The sequence below is a fragment of the Anticarsia gemmatalis genome, chromosome 7 (genome assembly GCF_050436995.1).
Source record: "Anticarsia gemmatalis isolate Benzon Research Colony breed Stoneville strain chromosome 7, ilAntGemm2 primary, whole genome shotgun sequence".
NCBI classification, from domain to species: Eukaryota; Metazoa; Arthropoda; class Insecta; order Lepidoptera; family Erebidae; genus Anticarsia; species Anticarsia gemmatalis.
Window position 1 is genome coordinate 9,619,515 of NC_134751.1, and position 27,701 is coordinate 9,647,215.

The 27,701-nt window shown below is 32.0% G+C and overlaps 1 protein-coding gene across 2 annotated transcripts; it reads right to left on the reverse strand.

The window, feature by feature from the left end:
- Positions 1-796: 796 nt before the first annotated feature.
- Positions 797-15,609, reverse strand: LOC142973965 (uncharacterized). 2 transcript variants are annotated; one of them, XM_076116005.1, is made up of 9 exons: positions 15,369-15,609; positions 4,308-4,436; positions 3,948-4,110; positions 3,644-3,774; positions 3,196-3,477; positions 2,840-2,990; positions 2,596-2,727; positions 2,252-2,414; positions 797-2,161 (listed from the first exon to the last, which is right to left on the reverse strand). In XM_076116005.1, exons 4-9 carry the CDS (start codon positions 3,744-3,746, stop codon positions 1,310-1,312), a joined length of 1,683 nt encoding a protein of 560 aa, XP_075972120.1. In that variant the 5' UTR covers positions 3,747-3,774; positions 3,948-4,110; positions 4,308-4,436; positions 15,369-15,609; the 3' UTR covers positions 797-1,309. The 2 variants fall into 2 exon arrangements, with proteins under 2 accessions (XP_075972120.1, XP_075972119.1); XM_076116004.1 differs by lacking the exon at positions 15,369-15,609 and adding an exon at positions 4,625-4,800.
- Between the last annotated feature and the right edge of the window lie 12,092 nt (positions 15,610-27,701).

Sequence of the window (27,701 nt, forward strand, 5' to 3'; positions counted from 1 at the left end):
ATGTTGAATTATGAAAAAAAACGTCTTTCCATACAAATTGGACTTATGTTCGCTCTACAAAAAGAAGTGAGATGCCATCAAAAACATTCTGTAAAAAACCTCAAGTCTCGCCGTGAAAAGTTGTGAGATCTATATAATACCAAGTCGATTAATCTATTTAGTCTCTACTTAAAGAACCTTCTGTCTTAAGTTATTACGTATGTTATTATCATGCCAATTTTAAAAAAAATACCTTTAAAACAAATAGATCGACTTGGTCATCGCAAGAAAACACAAATTCGCCATTAACATTTCAGGAGCATTAACTTCTCGTCGTGCTGTGTAGTGTGATACATACTAATAATCAAATCATGCGATGGCCAGGTCGGTCTATTTGTTTTAGAGGTATTTTTTAAAAATTGGCATGATAATAACATACGTAATAACTTAAGACAGAAGGTTCTTTAAGTAGAGACTAAATAGATTAATCGACTTGGTATTATATAGATCTCACAACTTTTCACGGCGAGACTTGAGGTTTTTTACAGAATGTTTTTGATGGCATAAACTTTACTCAGCAAAATGTTTCTGACATATTGCCTAAAGCGCCACCTATCACATCGTACTGGAAAACATACGTATGTCTCATTCCTTTAATGATTCTGACTTCCTATCTTCAGAGATAGATGGCGTAACCAGCACGTTTCTCATGCTAAATTACACCATTCTTTTTATGAAATACGCTGTAGTTTACTAGATACAAGGTAGATGTCGCGAACTTCTCGAATCTTTTATTTTTTGTAGAAAAATATACGCATTTGGTAACAATTAATTACTTTATTATACTATAATTTGTTAACTTATTAAATAAATTTTATCATCAAATAAATTTAGGACTAATAAATATAAACAATTCAACAAAATTATATTTAAGACATTCATATTTTTTACATAAACTTTTAAAACTTAACGAACAAATTGATTGAAACTTAAATATTTTTACAAATAACTTCCTAATTTTTAGTGGCACCTTAAAACTTTTATTTATACCTATGTAACTTAGTAATTATCCTAATGCAAAGCGACAATAAATTAACCCATTATTGCGTTTACAGGTCGCGTTTTCTTACACTAACTTACATTATAAATTCAAATTCGTTAAATTCTAATTTTGTAAGAATCAAAAGTATTGCACAAGATTTGTTCAATCCAACATGTTCGTTCCACTCAATTTCAATACTCGATACCAAGATTTTTCTAATTAGTGCAAATTACAATATTTTGCTTGTTATTTATCTTCAAAATAATTCTAGAATTGATAATATCAGTTTCAACATTCATATCTGCTGCTAGGTTTCGGCTTTTCACTGTACAAGTTGTGTACCCAACCGAAATCTTGTTTGACAGGAGTCGCAGTAGAGCCATAGTTGAAAAAGAAACTGCTTTCAAAAGCATCGTCTCTTTGACTATGATTAGTTTCGTTCCTAGTTTTCTCCAAATGTTTCATAACGGTTGTTGGTGATGGAGTATTCAATGATCGATCGTCATCATCATCATCACTAGATGACAAGGCATCTCCTTCAGCTTCGAATTTCCTTAGCTCAGCATACAAAGCATCGTCGAAGAAAGTATTATTATTCGACGTCGACTCCGCTGTGCTTGGAGTATTCAAATCATAGGTATTGTAAGGCATATAACTAGTCGTGGGACTAGTTTCTTCAGGCCAACAAGTCTCTAAAGTGAACGGATATGTATCGCTACTTTCTTTTTGTATCATTTCGTGAGCAACAGAAAACATTGTTGGAACTAATTCAGTTGATTTTGTATCTGTTTGTGGCTTAGATGGTATCTTAATTTGGGATTCGTCTAAATGTATTGTAGGTTGTAGTTCAACGATGTCCAAAGAATCATTGAAGTTTTCGATTTTTTCCTCAGTGCTAACAGGTACCAGAGATGTAAGTGATAAACTTGACAGCCTACTTTCTAAATGTGAATCTTCCTTTTTAAGAGTTGTGGTTTCTTCTTGAAAGTGCTTTATTTCGAAGCTTTGTTCAGTGGTTTTGGAATCATTGCCCCCTAATTCGTAGGATCCAGTTAGACCTTCCCAGTTTGGTTCCATTGATTCCATGGAATTCTGCTGTTGGAGGTCGATGACGTTTTTGTGAGTTTGTTTGTTTTTCTCCTGAAATTAGAAATCCGTCCTTTAGCAAATTATATTTAAACAAAGTAACTCATACTGTTTGATTGTGTTAGTAAAAATATCTATTCTCACCTGATGCCTTGCTACATGTGCCTTCAAGCGAGTCGTAGTTGTGAATTGACGATTGCACCCCGTTTCTGTACATGTAAACAGGCGGATCCCAGAGTGAATGCGCCCGTGAATTTTCAAATGATATGATGTGGCGAACGATTTGTCGCATCCTTCTTTTTGACATCTGGAAGTAAATTGTAATAATATTTTTAGTTTAAATTATTTTATAAAGATTTTGTAGGCCTGAGATATTCATCGACTACTTTGTACGATTCCTATTTCATTCCCATTTTTTTATGTGCTCGATGCCGGTTTTTATGTAAGTATACAATAAGTTTGTGAAATAATAAAAATTCGATACTCACTTAAACGGAGTCTCCTGAGTATGCGTCCGAATATGCTTCTTCAGGTCACTAAGTGTTGTGAAGAACTTGTAACAGCCATCAGCTGTGCAGTTGAATGTGTTGCCGCTATGTAACCTTTGGTGAGCTCGTAGCCTGAAATCAGAATAAAAACCTTCAAAATTCGTCAGGTTCAGGTCAATTCGTAATTAATTAAAAGACCACGATTTTGTAGGATTCTGAACTATATAAAAACAAAGTGGCTCACCTGTACAAAGTGTTGAACGCTTTTTTGCAACTTCCAATGTTGCATACAAATGGTTTAACCTTAGTATGCACACGTATGTGTATCTTCAAACCGTAAGATGTCAAAAATGCTTTGTCGCACGACGGCATTGGACATTTAAATTTGTACTCTCCTGCAAAAATTAAAACATTATATTATCTCATTATGATATTACGCCGCCCGTTTGAAAATGTTCTTGAAAAATCTTAAGATAAAATGTTGAAATAAATGTTATTTTATCAATATGAGCAAATAGTAATAAAATTGGTATCACGCCGTATCTGATTCTGTCTAGCTCGTGACAATCTATTGCTAAGCAAATAATGATTACAACATACCGTTGTGAGTTTTAATATGCGTACGAAGATTTCCAACAGTGCTGTAAGTTCGTCCACAGCCTTCAATTTCACACTTGAATCGCATTGACTTTTCTTTGACGGTTTTCTTTTTAGGTTCCTCTTGAGCCTTAGGAGTTGGGGCTTCTACTTTAGGCTTCACTTCGCTTCGAGATGGGCCTTCGAGTAGAAGTAGAGAACGTTCTTCTCCAAATTCTTGTGGACCAGGGTACGGATAATGTTGCGGAAGGTAGCTTCCTTCCATTACGGGAGTTGCCATCATTGCTAAGAAACAAATCATATTAAAATGGTCAGTTTTTAAATCTTAGTCAGAGATTCTTATTATCTGATTGTTATTTTATATTTTCTTTTTAGGTGCCAATAAACGTTCAAAGGTACTTTAATAGTGAAAATATAATTTATAATATACTCTTAGAAAATATTAACTTACCGTTGTTGGTAGTTGTCTCGGTTTTAGATCCGAAAGTTTCAATGAAGCTCCAGTTGATCATGTTATCTGCACCCATGGGTGGCACAAGATGGTAAGAATCCATTTTTTAATTGATTTATATGCTCGTTTATCTGAAACCAAAAAGTCAAACGTAATATATTTTCTTAAACTTTGGCATCACTTATCGCTAAAATGTTAATATTTGCACGTCACTTGCGGAAAAATATTTATGTATGTGGAATATCATTGATTATCATCTATGTAGGTACTTTTATCAAACAAATTATTTGATTTGGATAATTACCTGAAATTTTCCAGTATGCGTCGTGAGGTTGATCACAGTAATAAAAAAGGCCAGGAGTTAACCTGTGCCACGGCACAATAACGTTAGGCCAGCTTGACGAGATCTCTATTGATTTTCCAAGTGATAATCTATCGCGGAGATCTTGCCGCATTCTTTTCGACATCTGAAACAAGTAGGAATTTCATTAATAAGTTTTGTAGAACAAAATTCTATATCTAATAAAAAGTCACTGATCTTGAGTGTTTCGACAAAGTAGATAAGACATGATCGTGCAAAAAAAAATGCTGTATAATTTACTGCCTTACTAAAAATCTTAAGAAAAATAAAGCTAAATAAAATGTATAATAAAAATATACTTACTTAGAAGTCTTGATTACCGTATGATACGTATACTTCCTCAAATATTTTGGCGCAAGAAAAGAAGTAGTTCATGCCTTAATTCCTTAGAAAAACGATATGAATATCTCTACGTCTTCGTTCCTCCTGGACCTATAACAAAAAAAAGAAAAATATTAAACTACAATTAAAGACAATTATAATTTTATAAACTATTGAATATCACACACGATAAAGCATTTAAAACATTAATCACGAGTATGAAAAGTGATCAAGATAATATTTCTACAATAAACGCGCGAATATATTTTAATCGCAATTATTCTAGCACATTATAATACCTTTATTTGGAATAAGACTTGTCCTCAAAGTATAAAACAGAGTCACAAAAATGTACAGCACAACTAAAAAGCTAAACAGAAATTCTGTTTAGCTTGTGATAAACACAAAAATTCGAAAAAGCGATAGATAAAATTGAAAGACGCGTCAAACAACTTTGCGGCTTGCGTACACAATGTCACAATGTGAACTGAACACGATTAGTAGACGTGGGTCTTGGACATGCTTACGGAGGCGTGTCGCTGTTATCTTTTCAAAGATAACGTATAACAATAATGATGTAATGTCGTAATAATATGTATATCTATGTACAATTATTGGTAAATTTGTGAACGTAATAAATTCGATTGATAAATCAAATGTAGGGCATGATGAACGACATCTTTTGCGATTGTTTCTGCGCCATCAACACTGCGGCTATCGTAAAAATTATCCATGTAACACACCCATTTTTATAAGGAAACGAGAGGTGATTAGTAAATAATCACCTACTGTTATGTTTCTGGCAAGGTTAATATTGTGTTCTCCAAAATCATGCTGGTTTTTCGACGGTTTGTATAAGGTACTTGAGCTGCAGCTCTGACCTTTATGGAATCCCGAAATACTATTACTATTATATACTATTGGTTTTGTTTCGAGAAACTTTAAAAGATTTGGTTCTTATTGACCGAAGGTGGTACTTCTTGGTGATAGATATTTTGCCTTATATCAGATATAAATTTGATTATCAAACGATCTGTACATTTATTTTCCACAATGTGTGTTGAATGTCTGATAACTTCCGTATTGCACTCATCCGCTTTTGGAAAAACCAGCAACCAAAATATAATCTTATATTAGAAGTATGTATATATATTTTATATATATATATATATATATATATATATATTTATAGACAAGAACTGGAAAATGGATTTGAAGTAATTTTTGGTGTCAATTGTGACAAATTGGTGTAAAGTAACTTGCTAATTAGTTGACAAAATATTGAGTTTGCGCATTAATTTTCCGAGCAACAAAATTTTCAAGATAAGGAAAATATTGTATAATATTTATTTCCCTATAATTAGCTGTCATCCAGACGTAATTTATTTTATGGTCCTTGCCATAAGTAAGAAGTTTATAATTGCGTGGATTTACTTTACCTTTGCATTTAAGATAAATGTGTCAAATTGTGTAGCGTGTTTTCGATTACTTACTTCACATTTTAATACATTATTTTCTATTTTCTCAATTATTACTGCTGAGCCTGTGACCGAAACCCTGTCTATGACTTTATCTCATAATATGAGAAGAGTAAAGCAATGAGTTCAACACGCCAAAGTGCGCATGATGAGATTTTGTATTTCTTCAAGAACTGTTAAAAAAGGACTATGGTTTCAGAATGAAAGTTTCCTTTAAGAAATTAACAAGATAATTAACTTTTTCTATTAATCATTATAAAAAAGTTCTACTCAATAAACTTGACTCCTTTTTACTTAATAGCTTTAAAAACATGTAATCTTAAATTACTTAAATTAAAAGTTGGTTCATCCTGTTTAACCACGCGCTTTCTTATCATTGCAACTGTACAAGTATACACATTAAAAATATTTAAAATATTCTTGACTTATAAATTAAATATTTTGATACATTCGTATGTTTTAATCAAACATGCGTCATGGAATCACACGTTGGGCGCCTGTAAGCTGATAACGTTTTAACAATGAACAATTTTTCGCGTGCAAAATGGTTATTCCGTTTATTTTTAGTAGAAAATATTGTTTTATTAAGTTGAACCCTGATAATCGTATTAGATAACATCGAAATGTTAATAAATATTGGTATTAGGAAGAAATTAATAGATTGTATCGATTGTTTATATCGATTATTTTATTACTTAACATAATCATAACGGAAATTATTAATTCGGATATTATTTTATGATGTTATCACACGTGCCACCTGTATTATCCAAATCTTGGTTCCGATCGCATGCCAGTTAGAAAACAAAAGGAAATTCAAACAAAATACATTTCACGATTGGTTACATATTGATCATTTTATCTTCTTGCATATTTATAATACAATATAATACGGGTACTAAGGCCAGTGTAACCTGCGCCGAACTGTCAAGTATTTCAAGGTAAAATGTGTGTTCGCGTTAATTCCGTATCCTATTATACCTATATTATATACTCAAATTGTGCTTAAACAATATTGTTTAAACCTTATGGCACATTCACCTGTTAATAAAAATTACATTTTTGCCTCAGTATTTTAGGCTGGAGTGGTGGGTTCGAATCCTGAATCCGACAAAGTGCTTTTGATCTTTTCATATTTATATTAGATTTTTAAAGTAATTTGGGAAACATGGTCGGTGAACATGGCAAAAAGCTCCCCTTTATTATATTAATGGTACTTAAAATTATGCTTGTTGAAACGTAGGTTTTACTAATATACCTGTGCCTACACTTTCGGGCATAACAGGCGTGATGTTATGTATGCAAAGAGATTACATTAAATAAATGAAACATGAAGTCAATGACCAACAACCTTTAATGAACACAATTAAGACAGCAAATATAGACACTGCGTAACATAATCTTTGCTTGCCTTTGAATTCATACTAAGTTCAGACATTGTTATTGTAATAATAGGATTGTTATCTCGCGCAAGTAACGCTTCACTTAAGAAGTGATAATAATAGAAAGAGATCGACATATTATTTTGTTGATTCAGAGGTTAAAGTTCAAAGATTACGTTTCTCACTCAGACAAATGAATATAAAGACCGAACTATGTTAAAGCGATCCAATTTCTACCAAAAGAACGAGATAGCGCTATAGTATCTAGATAGCGCTATCCTTCCTTAAAAGTGGAAGTTAAATCGCTTAAGCATGTCATAGTACGGCCTCAGTTTTCAAAAGATGAATTTATAATACAAATAAACATGTGCACTTACACTTTTCATATTTGTGACTAAATTGAAATATAATAATTATCAGTTTTTATGGCTCCTTAGTTTCTGTATCTTATCTGCTTCTATTATACAGTGTGTATAATAACATAATTATCTCGATATCTTTGAAACTCTAGTAACTACGTTAGGAACTGGTATAATACTTTTAAACAGTTTAGTTGACACTTATTCCTTTACGACACTCATTCTTACCACAGTATGCTTTTGAGGTGCATCTTACAATTTTTTTACTGATTTTTAAACTACCAATATGTTTCCTATTATTGACGTCAGCTAGGTGCGTCAGAAGGTGAAAACCCTAATACCCTGATTTCATTATTTTGTAACCTGAGTGTGGTCTGTAATATCAGTGGCGGCTCCTTCTAACATTAATGTTATTTGAGATTTACACATACGTAATATTACGCTTGTTATTAAAGAGACCTTTCAAATGAGTGATAAATTCACTTACAATATTTTTTACAATAATACACCTAAGTGAATAAATAATATTATTATGATTTTCGAATGAGAGGACATTGTTCCTAGTTGTTGTTAATTGAGGACATGAATAATTTATTTAGCTGATCCACTCACTCCGGGTTTGTCGATTGATAATTATTCGGGTTGAGGTGCTCAATTGACGATAAAATAAAAAAAGGATTTAACGTTTTTGCTGGACACTTAAGTCATAAAAATAAAACGTCATAGTCTCGTGACTATCGTTCGATTCCAGACATATTACACCAATCTTGTAAAATATTTATAAATAATGACAAAGCAATTAGTGGCACATTATTGATAATATTTTTGCAATAGTCATCTCTTGTCCATTCGATATCAGTTATTCGCGTGCGAGTAAACATGACTGTGGATTTTTACTATTCATCCGCGTCGACCGTTATCTTCACACTCAATACTCGAAACTAATTAATATGCCCTATGAAATACAAATCACGCTAATGTATATCGATAAAAAATCTAGATTATATTATTATTTATAGAAAACTCAAGTTTCACGACTTGCAATTACTATTGCATCATTTCAGCGGAAGATAATATCAAGATAGTTGAAAAATTGGACCATTTCAAACTCAGGATTTTGTGAGACCTTATCTAAGGCCGTAAAATTACAATCAGTTATTTCATTATGATTTACAACCATATTAAGTAGTGTACAGCGCCATGCGCAAACTTCGTGATTGCAGTGAGGAAAATCAGTGATAAATATTATAATATTTTAATTATTATATTGGCCATAATATCGAATATAAAAAATTAAATAGATTATATGACCATAAAATATAATTGTTTATATTATATTGGAGCTTTGGAAAGTACAGATTGTTGTCCGAGTTAATTTATTTATTAGGTGTCATAAATGTGATGAATAATAATCTTTAATAATTTCAAATCAAGGTAGATAAATACATGAAAATTTGTAATTTTTTATTACCCTTAATAATATTGCAAGTGCAAAGCCTTCTCTGGCACAACTCAATATGAGATTTAAAGCTAAGTATTACTTTTTGGTAGCGAACAGTGCATTTAATGTTGTTGTGAGAAAACATTTTTTGTCTGAGGCCCTTGGTGGGCACCATTTAGATGTACCATTTTACCTGCGACATATTATATGTAAATTAACACTACGTTTAACATGACTCACGATGATAAAAACTACATACCAACAAGATGTTATACAAACATGGTATTATATGAATGGTAAATAATAGTGCTAAATAAAGATTACCACAATTAAATAAATGTAATTCAGAATAAGGAAGTGTTGTACGTAAGAACAAAGAATTGTTTAATTACAGATCCTTTTACACGTTCTGTTTTCGGACAATTACACGTGTTAGGTCGGTCAAAACGTAGGTACATAGTTTTTTTTAAACAATTTACAGTCTAAAGTAACTTTATTTCGACAACAGGGAAAATTACATAGGCATGCTAGATTGTAATTATTAATTTTGTGATTTTTTTCAAATAAAGTTTCATCGAACAGGCCGCCGTCAGCTGCATTAACCTACGGGTCACTGATATGTTGTAATTCCTGAATTTTGTACATTGTTTAGTCGCAAACCTTGCTCTAATAGCTAGCTAACTTAGTAAGTTACTTAACTACTACTAGTAGTAGCTTAATAGTTTCTACAAAGTTGTTGGACTATAAAATTGCGGAATAACACTAGGTTCCAAAACTAGTAGTGTGCAAAAAACGTTTGTTAATCTTTTTATTGGTCCAATATATTAATTGATCATTGCTTAGTCCGGGTACAGATTTGATACTTCACGATAAATTAATCACAGATAATACTTATGTCAAATACAATGTAACAGATATTAGTAAATTCAAAGTTCACTTCACGCAAATTTAATCTGGAATATTCTGAACTGTTGAAGAAAATAAATCTTTGAGATTTAACTGTTAAAAAAATTAAAAAGATTTTGTTAGTTTCTCAAACAAATAGCACTTTGGCCGGCACGGAAATCAAGCTCACTATCGCCCAGTCTACGGAGGCAGTTAAAAGATACCTACCACTGTTTGTCCAAATGAGGATTAACGAACGTTTTAAGACGATCCACTTAAAATGTTCACATCTCTGGTGGAATGGCACCTTTATTCTGGATGTTCTTTTTTTTATTATTCAGTCAATATAATATAATCGATAGAGCTTCATTTATATGACGTATGTCTTAAAAAACAACATTTTTTATCGCGACTTGATTGAAAAATCGTTGAAACACGTTGCCTTCAGTTATTAAACGCTATTCCCATTGGCCACTTTCATTTTGTAACATCTTCGCCACGCCTCACTACTTCTATTCAAATCAGATACAGAATGAACTATTCAAACCGACTTTTGATCCGTTCCTTAATATGTATAGAAAGAGTAGAACTAATTTTGATAAAAGTTCTCGATTGTCGAGCAGGGCATTGAATACAATTCGTATCAGTTAATACGTTTAATTTATACTTAAAAAAAACAATCAACATCATAAACCACACTACCCAACTAATATTAGTACCTGAAAGAAAACACAGTTTAAACAGATTTGGGATCTAAACGATCGGTTTATGATTTCAGTGGTTGATGATTTATATTCGAAACCCGTCTCTTATTTCTACTTTACGTCTTTGTTATATAAAAATTTTACAGGTGTTTTCTTTACTCTTAGATTATTCAAGAACAATCATTTCCTGAAAACTAGAACATCATTAAGCTAATGCAATAAAAAACGGATTTTGATATGATAATAATTAATTTATAGTGCCAACAGGAGCGATTAAAAAGTTATAAATTTTGTTAAACCTCTTTGAAGATTATGCTATTAGTAATTAATAATTTAATAGACTATCAACATCGTATGATATTTTGTGCATTTCAAGTAAAACGTTAATTTTGTTGAAACAATTATGATACACAATAAACTGTGGGGTAGAGGGCTCTTCTTCAATTTTTCACGACTTCGAACCAAGCTCCTCTCGCCGTCTTCGCCTTGGTGTACAGCGATGCTCATCAACATTCTGCAGTAAAGTGCCATGTTGTTTCAGCCAACTGCTCTTTAAAGACGCGTTCCTTTAAATTTCTTAGCGACTTTTTAAGAGGGGTCTTTGCATTATTACATATATTCCAAGATTCAATCGTATACATTTTAAAGAATTATTGTGTCTTAATCCCATAATTTTTAAAGCAATTATAAACACTTCGAACGTGAAATCATATGACTTTGAGAGACAGAAAGACTAATTGCAGTTTAAATCCAGTATAATATCCATGATGATAGTAGAAAAATTGTACATAATGTTATAATTTATTGTAAGGTATTTTGTTAAATATACTAAAAATGTTTTTGTTTCAAGTGTGATACTTAACAATAAAGCAAACTGATCAATATCTCAACTTGATAATCAATAAAAGTCCTGATAATGTTACATTACTTGAAGAAATTTTGATAATGAAAATGTAATTTACATACAAAAAAAATACACCCTTTTCCTTCGTCAAGCAGAGACCAAAAAATATAAAATCAATCACCTAGTAACAGCATTAACCTAAGATTAAATGAAAACAGCTCATAATAAGATAAAATGACAAACTACATAAACACACCCGACGAATCGAACAGCTATAGCGAAGTGCTATAAATCATTCTAAATACTAAGACTAAACATTTCACACGATTCTGAGTCATTTAAAATTAGGTGGGTCGACTGATAATATAATTTATTTTGACTCAGATAAGGCTAGTTTTATGATCAAACTGGTGACCACTAATCCGTCTCCAAATAGATATGTATATCCTTTTTTTATCTATTTACAAATGCATCTTTTAATTTACTACGGTAATAAAATTATTAAAACAAAATTTTGCTGTAGATAGTACTAATACATATGCCTATTAGGAATGTAGTAAATAATATTTTTTTTAACAGACACATTCCAATTTTTTTTGCAACACAGTACCTGAAGACGGCTGAAGATGATCATCGGAAACAGTAAGCAAGGTTTTTCACATATTTTGACGAAGTTTACAACATAAGGCAATTTTGAATGGAATGGAATTGCTGGTAATTAATTCATTAGATTGATTCTAAAACATTATTTGAAAAAAAAAAGTAACGGGATGAGCCGTTACCTTTTTGGTAGTTTTCGATTCATTTGTAGGTCAATATTACCTTGACCAACGCTTGTGTCACAGTCTAGAATCTAAAAGTTACATTTTAAAAATTTGTTATGTTAAGATCACCAAGAAATTCTTTTACAATAGGTACCACACGGTCCCGTTAATTCCCGTATTTTGTTAGTATGCATAAAACTCTAAGATTGCATCTGTTAAAAAAATGATGATTCGCAGATGTTGCAATGCTAAGGACATGCGATATAGTTGCCTTCAAAATGACAGATTTATTGATGATAAAATACTGTTTAGATAAGAGAACGATCCTATTGTATCCACGATATCCGGTGATTTAAATATAATAACCCACCTGGCAGATGTAATAGTATTATATTATGCTGTGGACAGCTGTTTTCTACAAATATGAACGGACAGGTGTTGGTCTATACATTTATTTTTATGTTTTAGATAGCGAAATATAGTCTCGCTATAGTATATCTCTATAGTCAAATTTGATAGATATCTGTCTTATATACATCTGTATGACTGCCTCCGTGGCGCAGTGGTTTAGGTCACCACACCGCTACTATTGCGTCGGGAGGTCGTGGGTTCGATTCCCACTCTGAACAATTAATTGCGCGATCCACAAATTTTAATAATTGTTTCGGGTCTGGTTGTGCTTAGTATCTGTTGTTTGTATGTTTGTAAAGTCTCCGCGACACAAGAGCAATTCTTAGTCTTTAAAAAAAGAAAAAAAAATTGCGAATAGTCCCAATACGGTAACTTTAAATGTAGAAGATGGTGCTACCCTATGAAGATTTGTTTCCAAGCTTCTTGTTATAATTGCTGCTAGTAGCAAGTCGACTTCTTATTTATATAGACTATTGATTCTGATTTTCATGCACTATTCATATAAATATATTGCTTTGTATAACATACTTAAATAGGTTATTTAAAAATTATTGGTCAAACTCAATGAAAGTGGCTTATGGAATACTTAGAAACAACTTTATGTTTTTTACAAAAAAGTAATTTCGTATCAAATATTAGTTCCTTAGCGATACTATCTGTTGTGAAGGCAACAATACGAAAAAGATATAAGTCATAATAACGTGTATAACGAAAGATAAACGAATAATACTTTAGTTATTTCGTAGCTCCGATAATGTATCAGTAGGATCCTAGTTATCATTCCAAGGATCACAATGATCGTCATGGTTTAAAATTAACGTGTAGATGATGTTAAAGCTATCTAAAACGGAAAACATTTATCATTATCTATCAATATATATAAATCATTATCAAATAAGTTAAATTCCTTGAAGCACAAGTTTAGATTATCTTTTGATTGATCAAATTAATTCTGTTTGTTTATTTCAGAGTTTTCCCTAAACATCGTTATCTCTAACCTTCTTTTTCTTGTCCTTATTCCACGTTGCGTGGGGTCGGAAAACATGTTAGGTTTCAAAAAAAAACTGTACAGCGGATTGGGCTAATGTTTTTACACCCGGCCGCCTGCCTGACTACAATCCTTCTTGGGAATCCTTATCATAAAGCGGAGAGTTAAAGGAAAATTTGGGCAGTGGAAATGCGTAGGAATCTGGGATGGTTGAGTCGAGACTGATGGGTTTGGATAAAGGTTGTAATCTCTCGGGTAGGTCGAGATTGATCGCCCAAATGTCTCTATTCTATGATCGGACAGATCCATACATAGAGACTTCGCTGACAAATCGATTAAAATCTATAATATATAATACTGGTTTAAGCGGTCACCTCGCCGCAACAACCATAGCGCCGTGTGTGGTGGGTTCGAATACTACCCGGGACAAATCTTTGCGATGAGCACGAGTATTTGTTCTGAGCCTGTTTGTCAAATTATCTATATAAGTATATATTTAGAAGTATATAGGTATGTATCAGTTATTTGGTTACCATAGCACAAGCTCTGCTTAATTTGGAATCAAATGACCGCGTGTGAGTTGTTCAATAATATTTAAAATATTTCAATCTAGTCACCTGTTAGTAACTGACTATGAGTTGACAATTCGGTTATACAAGCCATTTGACCACAATGAATGGAGTCAAACATAAATAAATTGGATAAACGTATCATAAATAAATACACCTTGAAAAAATAAAAAGCTCTTAACAATAAACTTTAACTGATTTCGTTTATCGGTGGTTCCTTTTGTCATTCTGTTAGAATAGCCAAAATTGAAAATCTTGGCGTCTTATAGAGGATTATTGGGTCTTGACGCACATAATAAAAAATTTTCTTCAAAATGGGAAACCTAACTTGTTGTTCATTCCTATCACTCAAACTCTACTCTACAGCACATTTTGTAACACGCGTGGTTTTTCATTCATATTCACAAAATCTATTCTATAATCCCAACTTATGTGATGCGACTGCCATCTCGTTTTGGTGAGCTTCTTTTAAGAATATGTATGCTACTCAATGCTACAGCCATGTACAGGAATAGAAGAATACAGGGTCTACATACTGTTATCTAAAGGATTGTATTTATTAATTAATTTTCAATTAGTATTTGCCCGTTTAACTCGTGAATTTTGCATGCAAGTATTGATTTTTCTATTTTTCGCAACCACAGACAATGTGCAACTGATTGCATAACTGTTAAGTAGGTACTATCTACCAGAAGCTGTCTTTGGTATTGTTTCTTGAATTCATATGAAATATTTTGATGAAAGATATAATCATCAAATATTGGAACTGTTTATATTTATTTTTTTAATCTTATGCAAATTATTTAACACGGAAAAATTTCGCTAGATTTTTTCGTGTGGCAATACTAAAGGTAGGCAAAACCAAAATAATTTGGTCCACTTATACTATTCATAAAAATCAATACATAGCCATGATTAAATATTTCTATTTCTTTAATCCTATTCACAATTAATCAACTACTTATATACCTACGTTCTATTTTTGACGATAAAAAACTACTCTATCACTATGCATGAAGTTTGTATGGAATTGTTACATTGAAAGTTTTTGCCTAATGTGTTACGTAATTTTGAGTGCACGTGTTTAATGAATTAAAACATGATTCACACTTTAATTAAAACCAGGGGGTTGATATTCTTATCTTATCTTATGGTAGTAAAATTGCATCTATGATGATAAGTTTTATATAATGAATTTTATATAAAAAATTTACTTACATGCAAGGTATGACTATAAATGTTGACCATTGCTGGTTGTACGGAGAAAAATAACACTGCTGGCGCCTGGATCTCTATTGAGACACTTCAGACACTGCAAAGCTGGTCAGTCCAAGTAATTCACATCCATTGTAACATCCACACACTGGCTACTGTATAATTATTGACATTTAACGTTGACCCACTAATGGTTACATGTTTTTGTTTTACACTACACGGGATGACGCGTCAGCTATGTTCTGCAACACATCACTATTGTAAAGTATTCTCATGTGGAGGTATCCTTCACCAATCATGTGTCCATGTTTAAGTAAATAGCGAAACGTATATTTTAACAGCACACATTTTTACTCTTGTTGATATTGTTATCAGCGAAGTATTGCAAAATATGATGAAATATAATCATTTTTTAAAATCATTTTAAAGTCACGTAAACAGTGACAAAAATATGTCCATTATTTTTATTGTATATATGTGTTAAATAGATAAATTTGAACCTCTGAAGTCGATAGGTGCCTCTATTGCATATTATTGCGCAAGCGAATTGATCAGTTTTTGTGATAATGCTAATATCAATTGTGCTTGTCTCCGTTAGCAATGTTGCCACATCTGTTTTGCCCAGGTGGCCTAAATTTGTAGTTCTTAATTTAAACAACACAAAGAATCTTAAAATAAAACCTTTAATAAACCGTTGAGTTACTGTGATTATTGACAAAAATAATTTCAGCAATACGGTATCCTAATTGGACAACGAAAATGTTAGCGGCTGTAACATAGGAGACATTAGTATAAATCTATAAATAATTTCGTTTATTCAGATCTGGCTTTACAGACAGCTGGTACCATATTGGGTCTTTATAGAATGAACAACAAAAAGCCCAAAATTGATGGTTTGGATTAAAAGATAAATTAATAACATAGATTTACTATCAATTAGTAGCCAATTATGATAATGACTTTGCAAAGTATTGAGACATTATCTTAGATAGGTACTAATTATTTCACTATTGATCAGACTATCCATTAAATAAATCAGACAAGCTACATACCAAAAAGGAATTGTCGTACAATAGTCGATAAAATTAATTTAAAACTTGGAAAATTTACATTCTCATTAACTATACGTACTTAAGATTTCTCGTAGACATGTCTGATGGCCACTGTATAACTAGCTCTTTACTCTTACTTCTTTATTTGATGTGAAAGTTTGTCAAGTCGGGTGCAAGGTCATTTTTGTCGCTTTTTGTTCATAAGACTTGAAACATATTATGTTGAAATTTTGCATAAAATAATGATTTAAAAAGGCATCGAAAGGTCATTTTATACTAGTCTCATTGTAGACTAGAAGATGGTGGAAGAAAATCCGAGGGTGGAAGATGGCAGAAGGTGCACGGGCACTCCTTAAATTCATGCTAATATAGCGGGTGCTGATTGTATATTTATTAAAATATTTTTGGGAACAGGCCAGTTTTAGACTTTTTTCCCAGCCTTTAGCGGTCCGATTTTATTTTTGTCAAGTGTAAGATTATCAAAATTGTATTATGGTGCGTGGGTGCATGCACGTTTCACGATGAAATAGGGACTTTGACATATCTTTGATAACCTAAAGTGATCTATCATGTTATCACTGTCATTAGATATCAATGAGACATAATAAGAGAAATAAAGCAATACTCGTCTTTAAGATAAACATAATAGAACTCAAATAATGATTAGCTTTGATAATACGTTTAAGTTGGCTATGTACAAATACAGAATTAGCATTTATATTAGGCCCAATCGAACACGCATGTTTACTTAGATTGCCTGGCTATTGTGTATATTATTTAACAACAATTTGATAGCGATTATTTTGTATAATATCGTTTCTTTTCTGACATTATTGCTGGAAATATGTTATATCAAAGCTGTAATAAACTGCACATTAAATATCCAATTGACATACACTCGTTATCAACTGACGTACACAATACCCATAAAGGTGCCTAAACAATTTAAATAGCGTAGTACCCGCGAAGTAAGAAAATCTGAAGATAACAACTCATTATAAATAGACAATAAGCTTTTGTGTTGAGATAACAGGTATCTAAATATCTACGAATCTGTACTAAGCAAACCAGATAATATTCGAATACATCAGGCTTGTAATCAAATAGATCTAGAATCACCTACGTTACTCATAGCTCTGAAACTCTCGCGTTTTATTTATTTACTAGCTGCCTCGCGCAACTTTGCTTGTGTCACATAAGAGAGAATGGGTCATAATTTTCCCCGTTTTTGTAACATTTTTTACTGGTACTCTGCTCCTATTGATCGTAGCGTGATGATATATAGCCTATAGCCTTTCTCGATAAATGGGCTATCTAACACTGAATTTTTCAAATCGGACCAGTAGTTTCCGAGATTAGCGCGTTCAAACAAACAAACAAACAAACTCTTCAGCTTTATAATATTAGTATAGATTTATATATTTACTAGCGGACCCGACAGACGTTGTCCTGTCTACACGTCTTTAATTTGCAAAAAATAATTAAAAAAACATTGTCCAGCGGACAAAATTGTGAATCTAAACCATTCTCAGATCCCCTTGAACACACACAAAAAATTTCATCAAAATCGGTCCAGTCATTTATGAGAAGTTCAGTGACATACACACTTACAGAAGAATTATATATATAAAGATTACCGCCCTACATCAACAGAATTACTACACATGACATGTAATAACTTACATGTAGGTACATTAAAATTGTCTTGATAAAATATTTATAGAACATCGTAAGAACAAAATATTAATAATCGAATAACTGCTACCTAATTTACACTGAAAACTGCACAATTGGCGTGGTGGCGCCGCAATAACCGAAGCGCTGCATGTAGGTTTCAAATACCACCCAGGGTAAATATTTTTGTGATGTGCACGTGTACTGTTCGGAACCTAGTTGTAAATGCATCGGCATATGTATGTCTTTAGATGTATTTAAGAAGGTTTACTAGATATCTAGTTGCAACAGTACAAGATCTGCTTAGTTTGGGATCAGATGGCAGTGCGTGAGTTCTCCAATGATATTTATTAATTATCAAATTAATATAACGTGAGCATTTGGCAACCCAGGTTAGTTTAAGTTTTGGTACTGATCTCTCAATTCAATCATGTATATTGTTCAAACTATTTGAAAAAGCTGTTTTTACCTAAATATTGAAAAAAAAAAGTATAATCACCAGCTGAAAAGCTGAAGTGTTAGATTGAAATTAAAGGTCAACTCCACATTATTTGATTCTATCGCAAACGAGTTATGTTATTATTAAGCATACCATTATCTACTCACGTACATAATTAAATCCAACGATAATAATAATTACATATATTGTTTAGTATACGTGCTCTCCGCATTCACAAGTCGTAGTTTTACGTAGAAGATTTATTTTACTTCTGGTTATTATTTTTTTAGTTAAGGTTTATCAACATGGTTAGGTTACAGATAGGTAACGGATAGGATACTCGTAATAAAAACACCGACCTCATTTTTTTTACTTATACCTTTACATGGTAGCCAATCCACTTTCTTATAAGTACTTTTGGTTTAGTTTTCTACTCTAGATTACTTTATATAAGTACCTAGTTTATTTATTTCTATAAAATGGTCTGTCAATAACAATACTAACTGAATAACATCACAGTTAAAATTGTTCTATTATTTATTCTGTTCTATAAGCTAGCTCCTATAAATTCCGAAACCATTAATGCTGTTTACACTTCCATAAATGGTTCGTGCTAATTCATGTAGAAATATATCTAACTAAACGTTTGAAACAAATAGAGGCAAATATTTTTTAAAGCAATGGATTATTTGTGTTCAATAAACTTATTTTCCTAAAGTACAATTTACTACATAAAAATTATCGTGACTAGTACTTGTGATCACATCAATTTGTCCGTAACCACGACCGGTGTAACTCGATCGAAACGTCGGGTAACAAATAAATAAGATACCGTAACTTTAATATCACTATCACACACTTATAGAAATGAAGGAATACCTACATTCGGGGCTAAAATATCTAACCATTTATTAATCGCCTAAATACCCGTTTACTGTAAAATTACATAATATAATTGAAAAAATAATCATATTTTGATATCGAGGCCTTACAACATGATTAAGTTTACTTACGTCTACATATTTTCGTAACGTACGCTATGAACCCAATCAAGATTTTAATACAATGACTGACAAAAAAATTGATGAATACCTACCTATCGGAACAGATTGCATTTTGATAATTACTTTAATATATTTTTGAGTTTCAAAACCTATACATAGCGTACTAATTATCTGTTATCAATATTGTTAAGGCTGTAACTACTATAAGTATTATCGATATACAGGGATTAGGCAGAATGTGGTCCAAACGAAACAGTCGCCTGTAGCCGCTCCAATGGCTTATTTCCTTCAATGTATGGGTAGGTAAGGGGGTCCCTAGTAATGGCTGACTTTCAGTATCAGTCCAGACTGGGTGCCTGTTTTCTTAGAACAATCGTCTGCCTAATTCCGTGTATAAGTATCTATTTTCTTATTATTCCAAAGTCCACATTTTACGTACTATTGGTAATCTTTCAAGTATTTTTGTTTGAACCGCTGAGTCACGCCAGCAACATATTTATATGTTTAGATTTAGTTTCCATTCACTTTATTTATCTAATAAGATTGTTACTCACACTTGTTTCCAGATACCAAAGATCTGGTAAAGATTTTAAATGATAAAGTTTGATGTATTTGAATAAAATTTTGCTGAACAATTGAGACCACACGGTCTTGATAAATAAAAGTCCACATGACCATAACTATTACGTAAATCAGTAATCTTGTAAATGATACTGGAAGTGTTTGTAGACTGATATCATATCAACGAAACATCTGGCCGCCAGTTTACTAATGCGTAGAAAACTTATCATTGTGTATTTAAGAATTTAGTTTGTGATACATTTTTAGGGTAAATCCTCTGTAGAATACAATTAAATGACGCTCTTATAAAATAGGCGAATTGTATAGTTCTACGTATGAATGGTATTTTTGTATTGGAAACACGACGAAACACGCGTTACACTGATGTTTGACCTTACAGTAATCTTGTATCAGAGTTCCCGTGACCTTTAGAACTTGTGTACCTATCTATACATAATAAAATGGTAGAAATATAATATAGATATTTATTGATTGATACATGGAATCATAATTTCACTTTTTTATTTTCTAACACTTTGTTAATAAAATAGCTTTTTGAGCATGGATGATAATAATAATATAATTACATTAATACCAGAATAAGAAAATAGAAGCTTTAATTTTTATATATTTTCACACTAGTCCAAAAGAGTACAACCTTTGTGAAACACGTTTTTAAAAGCGCCATCTATCAACAACTATAGAAACTCCCTTGCATCTGATATGAGGTAGAGCCGCTGAAAGTGTAAACCGTGTTACGAAGTTTCTTATCTTAGTAATAGATGTCACTAAATCAATCTGTGTTATTTATTAAAATAAAATGATGTATTTTTTAAAAATAACAATAAACTAATTAGGTGACTATTTGCCAGCTTATTTTGTCAAAATAAAAAGAACATTTTCTTCCTTTTAAAATAATCGGGTTGTACCCTAGAACCTCTTTTGCTTTAGCTCAATATGCACTTGGAAGTTAGAGACATAATGGTTCCTTATTAACCTCAAAGGGAATGAATATAGTCTAGCAGTGAAGGTTTATTGATATTTTAAAATATTTTGGATAGTAACAAAACTAGCCCTTAATTTTACTCGTTTTTAGCATGTTGCAATGTATGTATATTAACGTTGAAAGCCAAGATTGACCGGAAACGTTACTGGCTGGCTAAAACTTTTATGACATATTGCAGTAAAATAAATTAAAATCACAAGCGAGTAGTCACAAAAGCAATTTGAAATAACAGAAAAGAAACATCTGACTAACAGATTTTAACGGTCTCTAAAAATTGTTTTAACTCAACCCTAATAGAAATACCAATCAAAGCGTTGTTACCAACATTTTTCGTTCAGCCGGTTGAAGTCACGTCCAACCACCTTACGGGTAACAATCTCAATTATTCGAAAACCTCTAATTTAATGCCGGCAACTTTTAATTTATTCGCTGAAGGAAAGTCTGATTGCAAATTGTTTTACGTTTCGGTATTCTGTGGTCGTGTTCCGAAACAGTTTTTGCTGTGATGTCACTGTACTGGGACGAAAAAACAATTTGCTTCATTTTCTTGTTTAGGCACCAGTCTCAATGAGCGAGAGAAGCAGGGAGTTAGTGAATAAACACGTAGCAAAATCGCTCTATGTCTGCATAGATTCATCTCAGAATTAAGCAGTTACTGCTAATATATTTTGGCTTAGCTTTTCATATAATACATTCGGATTTTACGAGTACTTGTGTCATCCTATCGAAAAGGAGTAATCAACGTTATAAATAAAACTATGTATCGTGTGATCTATTGCTAGCTGAGTTTGTTTCGATTTTTTCTCTTCTCTTTAACCGTAAAACTGTTTTATCATTCAAGCAATGGTTTTTTTTTTTATTTGTGTAAAGTGAAGATTCAAACCAAAATCATACTAAAAGTATGTAAACCTATTTTTATTGCTTTGTCAAATTATTTAAGAAATTAAATAAATAGTTTAACAAACATTGTTAAATCGCTCTCAGTGGAACACAATGTCAAGTTCTAGTTAGTCTTTTTTAATATTGAAATTAAATGTCACAACTTTTCTCTACGTTTTCTAATCAGCAATTTGATTTCTATTTGATTCTTCATATTTGTGGAATACTACATAATACGTATCACAGATTTTCCATTGCTCTCGAAGACAGGCAACAATTAAACAAAAATCTACTTCTTTCAAATGCATACACGGGGTTTATAAAAGATACATTCATTTGAAATGCTTATAAGGTAAGTGATATATACACATATATATATGTGAACAAAACAGTAGATTATTTGACAAAATACGTATTTTGATATTTGAGTTGTCGATTTTAATCATCAAAATCTATTTTACATTCGTTAAATGACTTTTTAATTTTAGAAACACTATCAAGTTTTATTTGCACATGCATCGCAGTAATTTATTTCAACTTTTTGGGTAAGTCAATAAAATAAATGATGTTTGATCGCCGCTGGTTTTCTAGTTATGTTTGATTCCAGTGATTGCGAATACGTATTTGTCAGCCACATTTAAATGATGTGTACAGATTTTGTTAACGTTTTAAATTGATTTCATGATTTGTAGTTTAACAATCATCATTGTATGATATGATAACCACATTTGATTTAATTTTGGGTATGCTTTACTTAACGGGCACAAAAATGTATTTGAATTTGGAGTGGAATATATTTCTACAGTAACATTATCGTTATAGGAAAACCTATGTTTCCGATTTTGACGACTAATACGAGAAAATTAGTTCAGTCTAATCAGTAAATGTATTATATTGTAACCATAAAACTTTGATCAATATTTTCGATAATGTGTCTCCTTCCTGGTAGGCACTTTAAAACATACCCATGAAATATCGATAACTTTCATAACCGATACTGTTTTCGTCGTATCTACCGACCGTATCGGTAGGGTCAGCAGAAGGGTCAATATGAATAGATGAGTCTCAATATAAAGGGCTGGTAGCAGAGATTGAAAAAGGTCCAAAGATTGTCACATAAATTTCTTTCCCAAGTACACTCTGGATAAGTAGAGTTTATTTCCGAAGATTTGGGCCCAAGTTCCGTACGTACTAAATGGGTGACATACATAGGTGGCATAATAGAGCTGCGCTGGTACATAAGTCGATACATTGCATTGATTTGCAAACAAAAATCAAAAAGGAGGCCATCGTGTCATACATCAATGCTGACTGCATTAGAAATGTGTATCCTCTATCATACCTCTATATATGTATTATTAAAAAGCATTTTCATCCATGAAAATAGTGAAATGACTACCACATAATAATTTTTAAGACATTATACAACTATTGCGCATTGCTTGTTGACCAATTAATAGTAAAATAGTCATTTTCATAAAATAAATATAACGATTGAAAACTTGGCAGTTTATACATCATATATAATATATATGTTTTATCTTGCATCACTTATTGCCTTTTTATGTAAGTAGTGAACACTTTACAGAAAAAATAGGCCTTTCTTGAATAACAAAATGATAACTTATCTTAATAATCCTTCTATTAGTTTTCTTCACTTATTTTTTTTAAATAAAATCTATTATCTACACAAATTATATGATAATAATTATGCCTGTCATTTACAGCCACACATTGTGCGACTAAATTAAAATTGATTACACTAGAAGATATATATTTGATAATACAAATAAATAACCGATGGACAATATTTATTACTCGCTGAATTTATTGAAGTTATAATTTTACAAATTTATTAATAGTGTATTGCTGTTTCCCCTCCAGTACAACATAAATAAAAGGATTAATGTTTTATTAAATGTCAATATAATTATTTATATTGCCTCTGTTCTGTATTTTATCAGCAAACACGGATGATTTAATATTTTTTGTTTCATAATAACATTGTAAATCATGAGTAATGTAAACGCGCTGCCAGGAATGTAACTGACCCTGAAGCGCGATGATCTACAGTCGCTACTGTCGAGTATTGTAAGTTTGACATTTAAAAAATACTGCCAAAATAGCGACGCCCGTTAGAGGTGCTAATCAGATTTTCACACAAAATTTCTCGTTAGCTAGCTGGTTGTCGCCGGTCGATAGTGGTAGAAAATCGAGCTTCATGTGGGTTTTGTACTCACTAGCAAATAATATAACAAGAACTAAAATAATAAAACAAAATATAATCAGAAGAAAATCAGTACATAGTATAAAGCAAAGTCACTTGCCGCCTCTGTCCCTGTTTAAAGCTACGCAACGGATTTTAATGCGGTTTTTTTACAGATATGGTGATTTTAGAGAAAGGTTTAAATGTTAAAGTTGAAAAGGATTTTTTTGTAATTTAATCCGGGTGAAGCCGGGGTGGGCTGCTAGTACCTACTTAATAAAATAGAATATATTAAGATACTAAAGCTAGAGTAGCAAATTTAAACCATTTAAATCTGTTTTATTTTAGAATGAAATATAACTTGCAAAGCGACAATAGAATTTGAGTGCATCGAAACTATAATTTAACTGGGTTTGAACTCCGTTTAAGAAGATGATTTTTAGTATTATCATTTGAGTACTTGATATTAAATTTATACGCATATGAGGTTAAAAAGAGATAGGTCAGCGAATTATAGTATAACATGAATTAGTATAGTATTAGTGAATTATGAGATACTAGCTGAACCGCGCAACTTCGCTTGCGTCACAAAGAGAATAGGTCATAATATTTCCCGTTTTTGTAACATTTTTTACTGGTACTCTGCTCCTATTAGTCGTAGCGTGATGATTTATAGCCTATAACCTTCCTCGATAAATTGGCTATCTAACACTGAAAGATTTTTTTAAATCGGACCAGTAGTTCCTGAAATTAGCGCGTTCAAACCAACAAACAAACAAACAAACAAACAAACAATCAAACAAACAAACAAACTCTTCAGCTTTATAATATTAGTATAGATGTATGTAGTAAAGCAAACTATATTTAAGTTTTATAAATAAAAACAGGAAAAGAAAGCACTGATTTACTTTATTCAAATTATAAAGTTTTAAGTAGCGTTCAACGAAATTAATTTCGTCGATACTTTTGTACCGAATGCGTGCCATCCCTAGCTCTTTCGCAGATAAGTTCGACAAGTTACCGTCGCCCACTAAAATATGTAGCGACACGGTATTGAAAAGTTCTGCTTTGTTACAGCATCGCTTTTATCTAGACACAAATTATACGAGCCTTCAGTTCATTAAGTGATTAACAGTGAGTTTGAACGTGAGGGAGATTTTAATGCTTATGACTAATGATGTAGCTTACAGTATTTGTGCGATAATGAGACTCTCGCCTTTTGATGTATCGACTCACGTAAATCAGCGTTGTCATGTAAAATATTCTTGTTATAATAGTACTACAAAGTAAAATGAATATGTATTTTTTTTGGCTTATTGAATAAATGTATATTTTAATTCTTCCATGTCGTTTCAAATTACTAAAATTCCTACTATCCAAGGCAAACCATCCAAATCCAAACAGAAGCGAATGATTTCATATACGTTAAACCATTTTTGAAAAGGTTTTGATTAATTTTCCAATCTATCAACTTTTACCCAGAATTGAATGGCTAAAAAACATAAAATGCGTTTCGTGGAATTCGACCAGAATCCTCGTCAGTGACTTTTACACCTGCTATCAATGAATTTCGAGTATAAAATACATCAAGTATTTAAATGAATTAATTATTAAAGCACAATGTGAGATTCAATGAAATAGCTCAGTAAAAACTCGCAAATGGCTGTTTAAAAATAAAAACAATATCACAGTGTCGCAGAGAACGGCGTGTTTAATAAAATGATTCTATCTCTAACTGCTTGCTTCAAACTGCTAGATAGTAGGAAAAAGCGAAAAATTGCACCCGCTAACCGGATCTAACCGGTTCCATGCAGATATTACGAGCGCCATCTTGTTTCGACCAGACAAAACACGTATAAATCAAGTCCATTTCAGTTTTATTAAAAAGAACTGCAACTGCATGACACGCTGCGGTCCACGATATTTCTCATATTTTACTTTTATAACGTTCAATGTGAAATAACTGTCTTGTCGGAGTATGAAATGGCTTCAGCAATGTTACGTATTTTTAAAATTCAAGTATGAATTTTATTGTATTTTATATAACCAGAATACAATTTCGTAAGTATTACTTCTAGCTTAGATGTGTAATACTTATAACTCCTAGCTGACTTGTACTTAATATTTGAATGATTTTATTTTAGACGAACATTTTATTCAAGGCTTTCCGTACGTTTATAAAACTTGTTCATTATATTTTATTAGTTACAAAGTTGATTTATGAAACGGCAACATGAATTTTTAACTTAAAAAAGTACTTTATTAACTAATCAGTGTATTTCTGAAACAAAACACAACAATATTATAATCCGACACACAAAATAAACGTTGAACATAAAATTACAAACTCACATACTTAATGCACACATCGCAGAACTTCTACTAAGATAACCAAACAACAAATCTCGCCTGGAGCTACCGACGTTAAACAATTATACAGTAGGTCGGATTAGCATAAATAGGGACAAGTTGCTCGTTGTTTACGGACATTATATTGACTTATGTCCTTGCTTGTCTCGTGCAGCTTGCGCTAGGAGATAAGCAGCTTATACACTTTATAGGTAACAAAGTCCGCTGTAACTTCATCGGGGAAGGTAAGTCCATGCAGGCGTATAACAGTTCAAGATACCCGGTAATGCTATTAATTTCATAGTTTCATAGTCATGCATAATTCGCTGGTATTTCTAGCACTAATATTAATAAAATGGGGATCTTACTAAAATATTCATGGTTGATCTCATTTTAGGTACTGAGTTTTGTTCAACGTGCTCTTTGAGGTTTATGATTTTTTTTTGGATGTTCCTAAAAATAAATGCTTTATTTTAATTGAAATGCAGAAATAAAACTACAGAATGTGATTTTGGACGTCGCACAATACTCAATATATTTCATTGATGAACTATTTCGCTAAAATGATACACAGTTATGTGAAAATTTAGTTAGCTGAATTATTCTTTAATATCAATTTGAATAAAATTTTTATCTAAATTTTATATCGCCTGAAAAAAAGGTTTTTCACAATTCTTTCACCCAAATGAGTGAGAGACCAAAGCAATCAGCTCGACACATTCGGGAAAAGGAATGAACGAGCAAATCGGCAGCCCGCATTCGATACCCCTTGAAATATTGATGACGGATCTGCCCAAGGGGACGATTATTCGAATCGGATCGTGTCTCTGTGTATCGGGAACATTTGGATCAGACGATATCTACACTGACAATTTTAGAAGTTTTTATTGCCGATACCAAATGACGTTGTTTCGGGACTGGGTGGTTTCATGATATTTTTACGTCACAGCAATAGAGTTGAGTTTCGTATCACGTTTTGCTTTTAAATACGCGGATGGTGAACACGTATTGTACGATTTTCGACTATGTAAACGAGTATTCTCAACGTTTTTATGAGCCGTGACAGATTGGAATAAATGTGTCGAAGCGAAAGGCACCTTTTTTACAACACCTATAAAGAAGGACAAGAATTCTGGGGGAATATCTAAAGGAAATTGTGTTACTCA

Bases quoted from the DNA above. Each gene is read 5' to 3' on its own strand.
- LOC142973965 (XM_076116005.1), bottom strand. From the start codon at position 3,746: ATGGATTCTTACCATCTTGTGCCACCCATGGGTGCAGATAACATGATC. The intron at 3,478-3,643 runs GTAAGTTAATAT...TTTGTTTCTTAG, and splicing joins CGAGACAACTACCAACAACG to CAATGATGGCAACTCCCGTA. The intron at 2,162-2,251 runs GTGAGAATAGAT...TTCTAATTTCAG, and splicing joins CACATGTAGCAAGGCATCAG to GAGAAAAACAAACAAACTCA.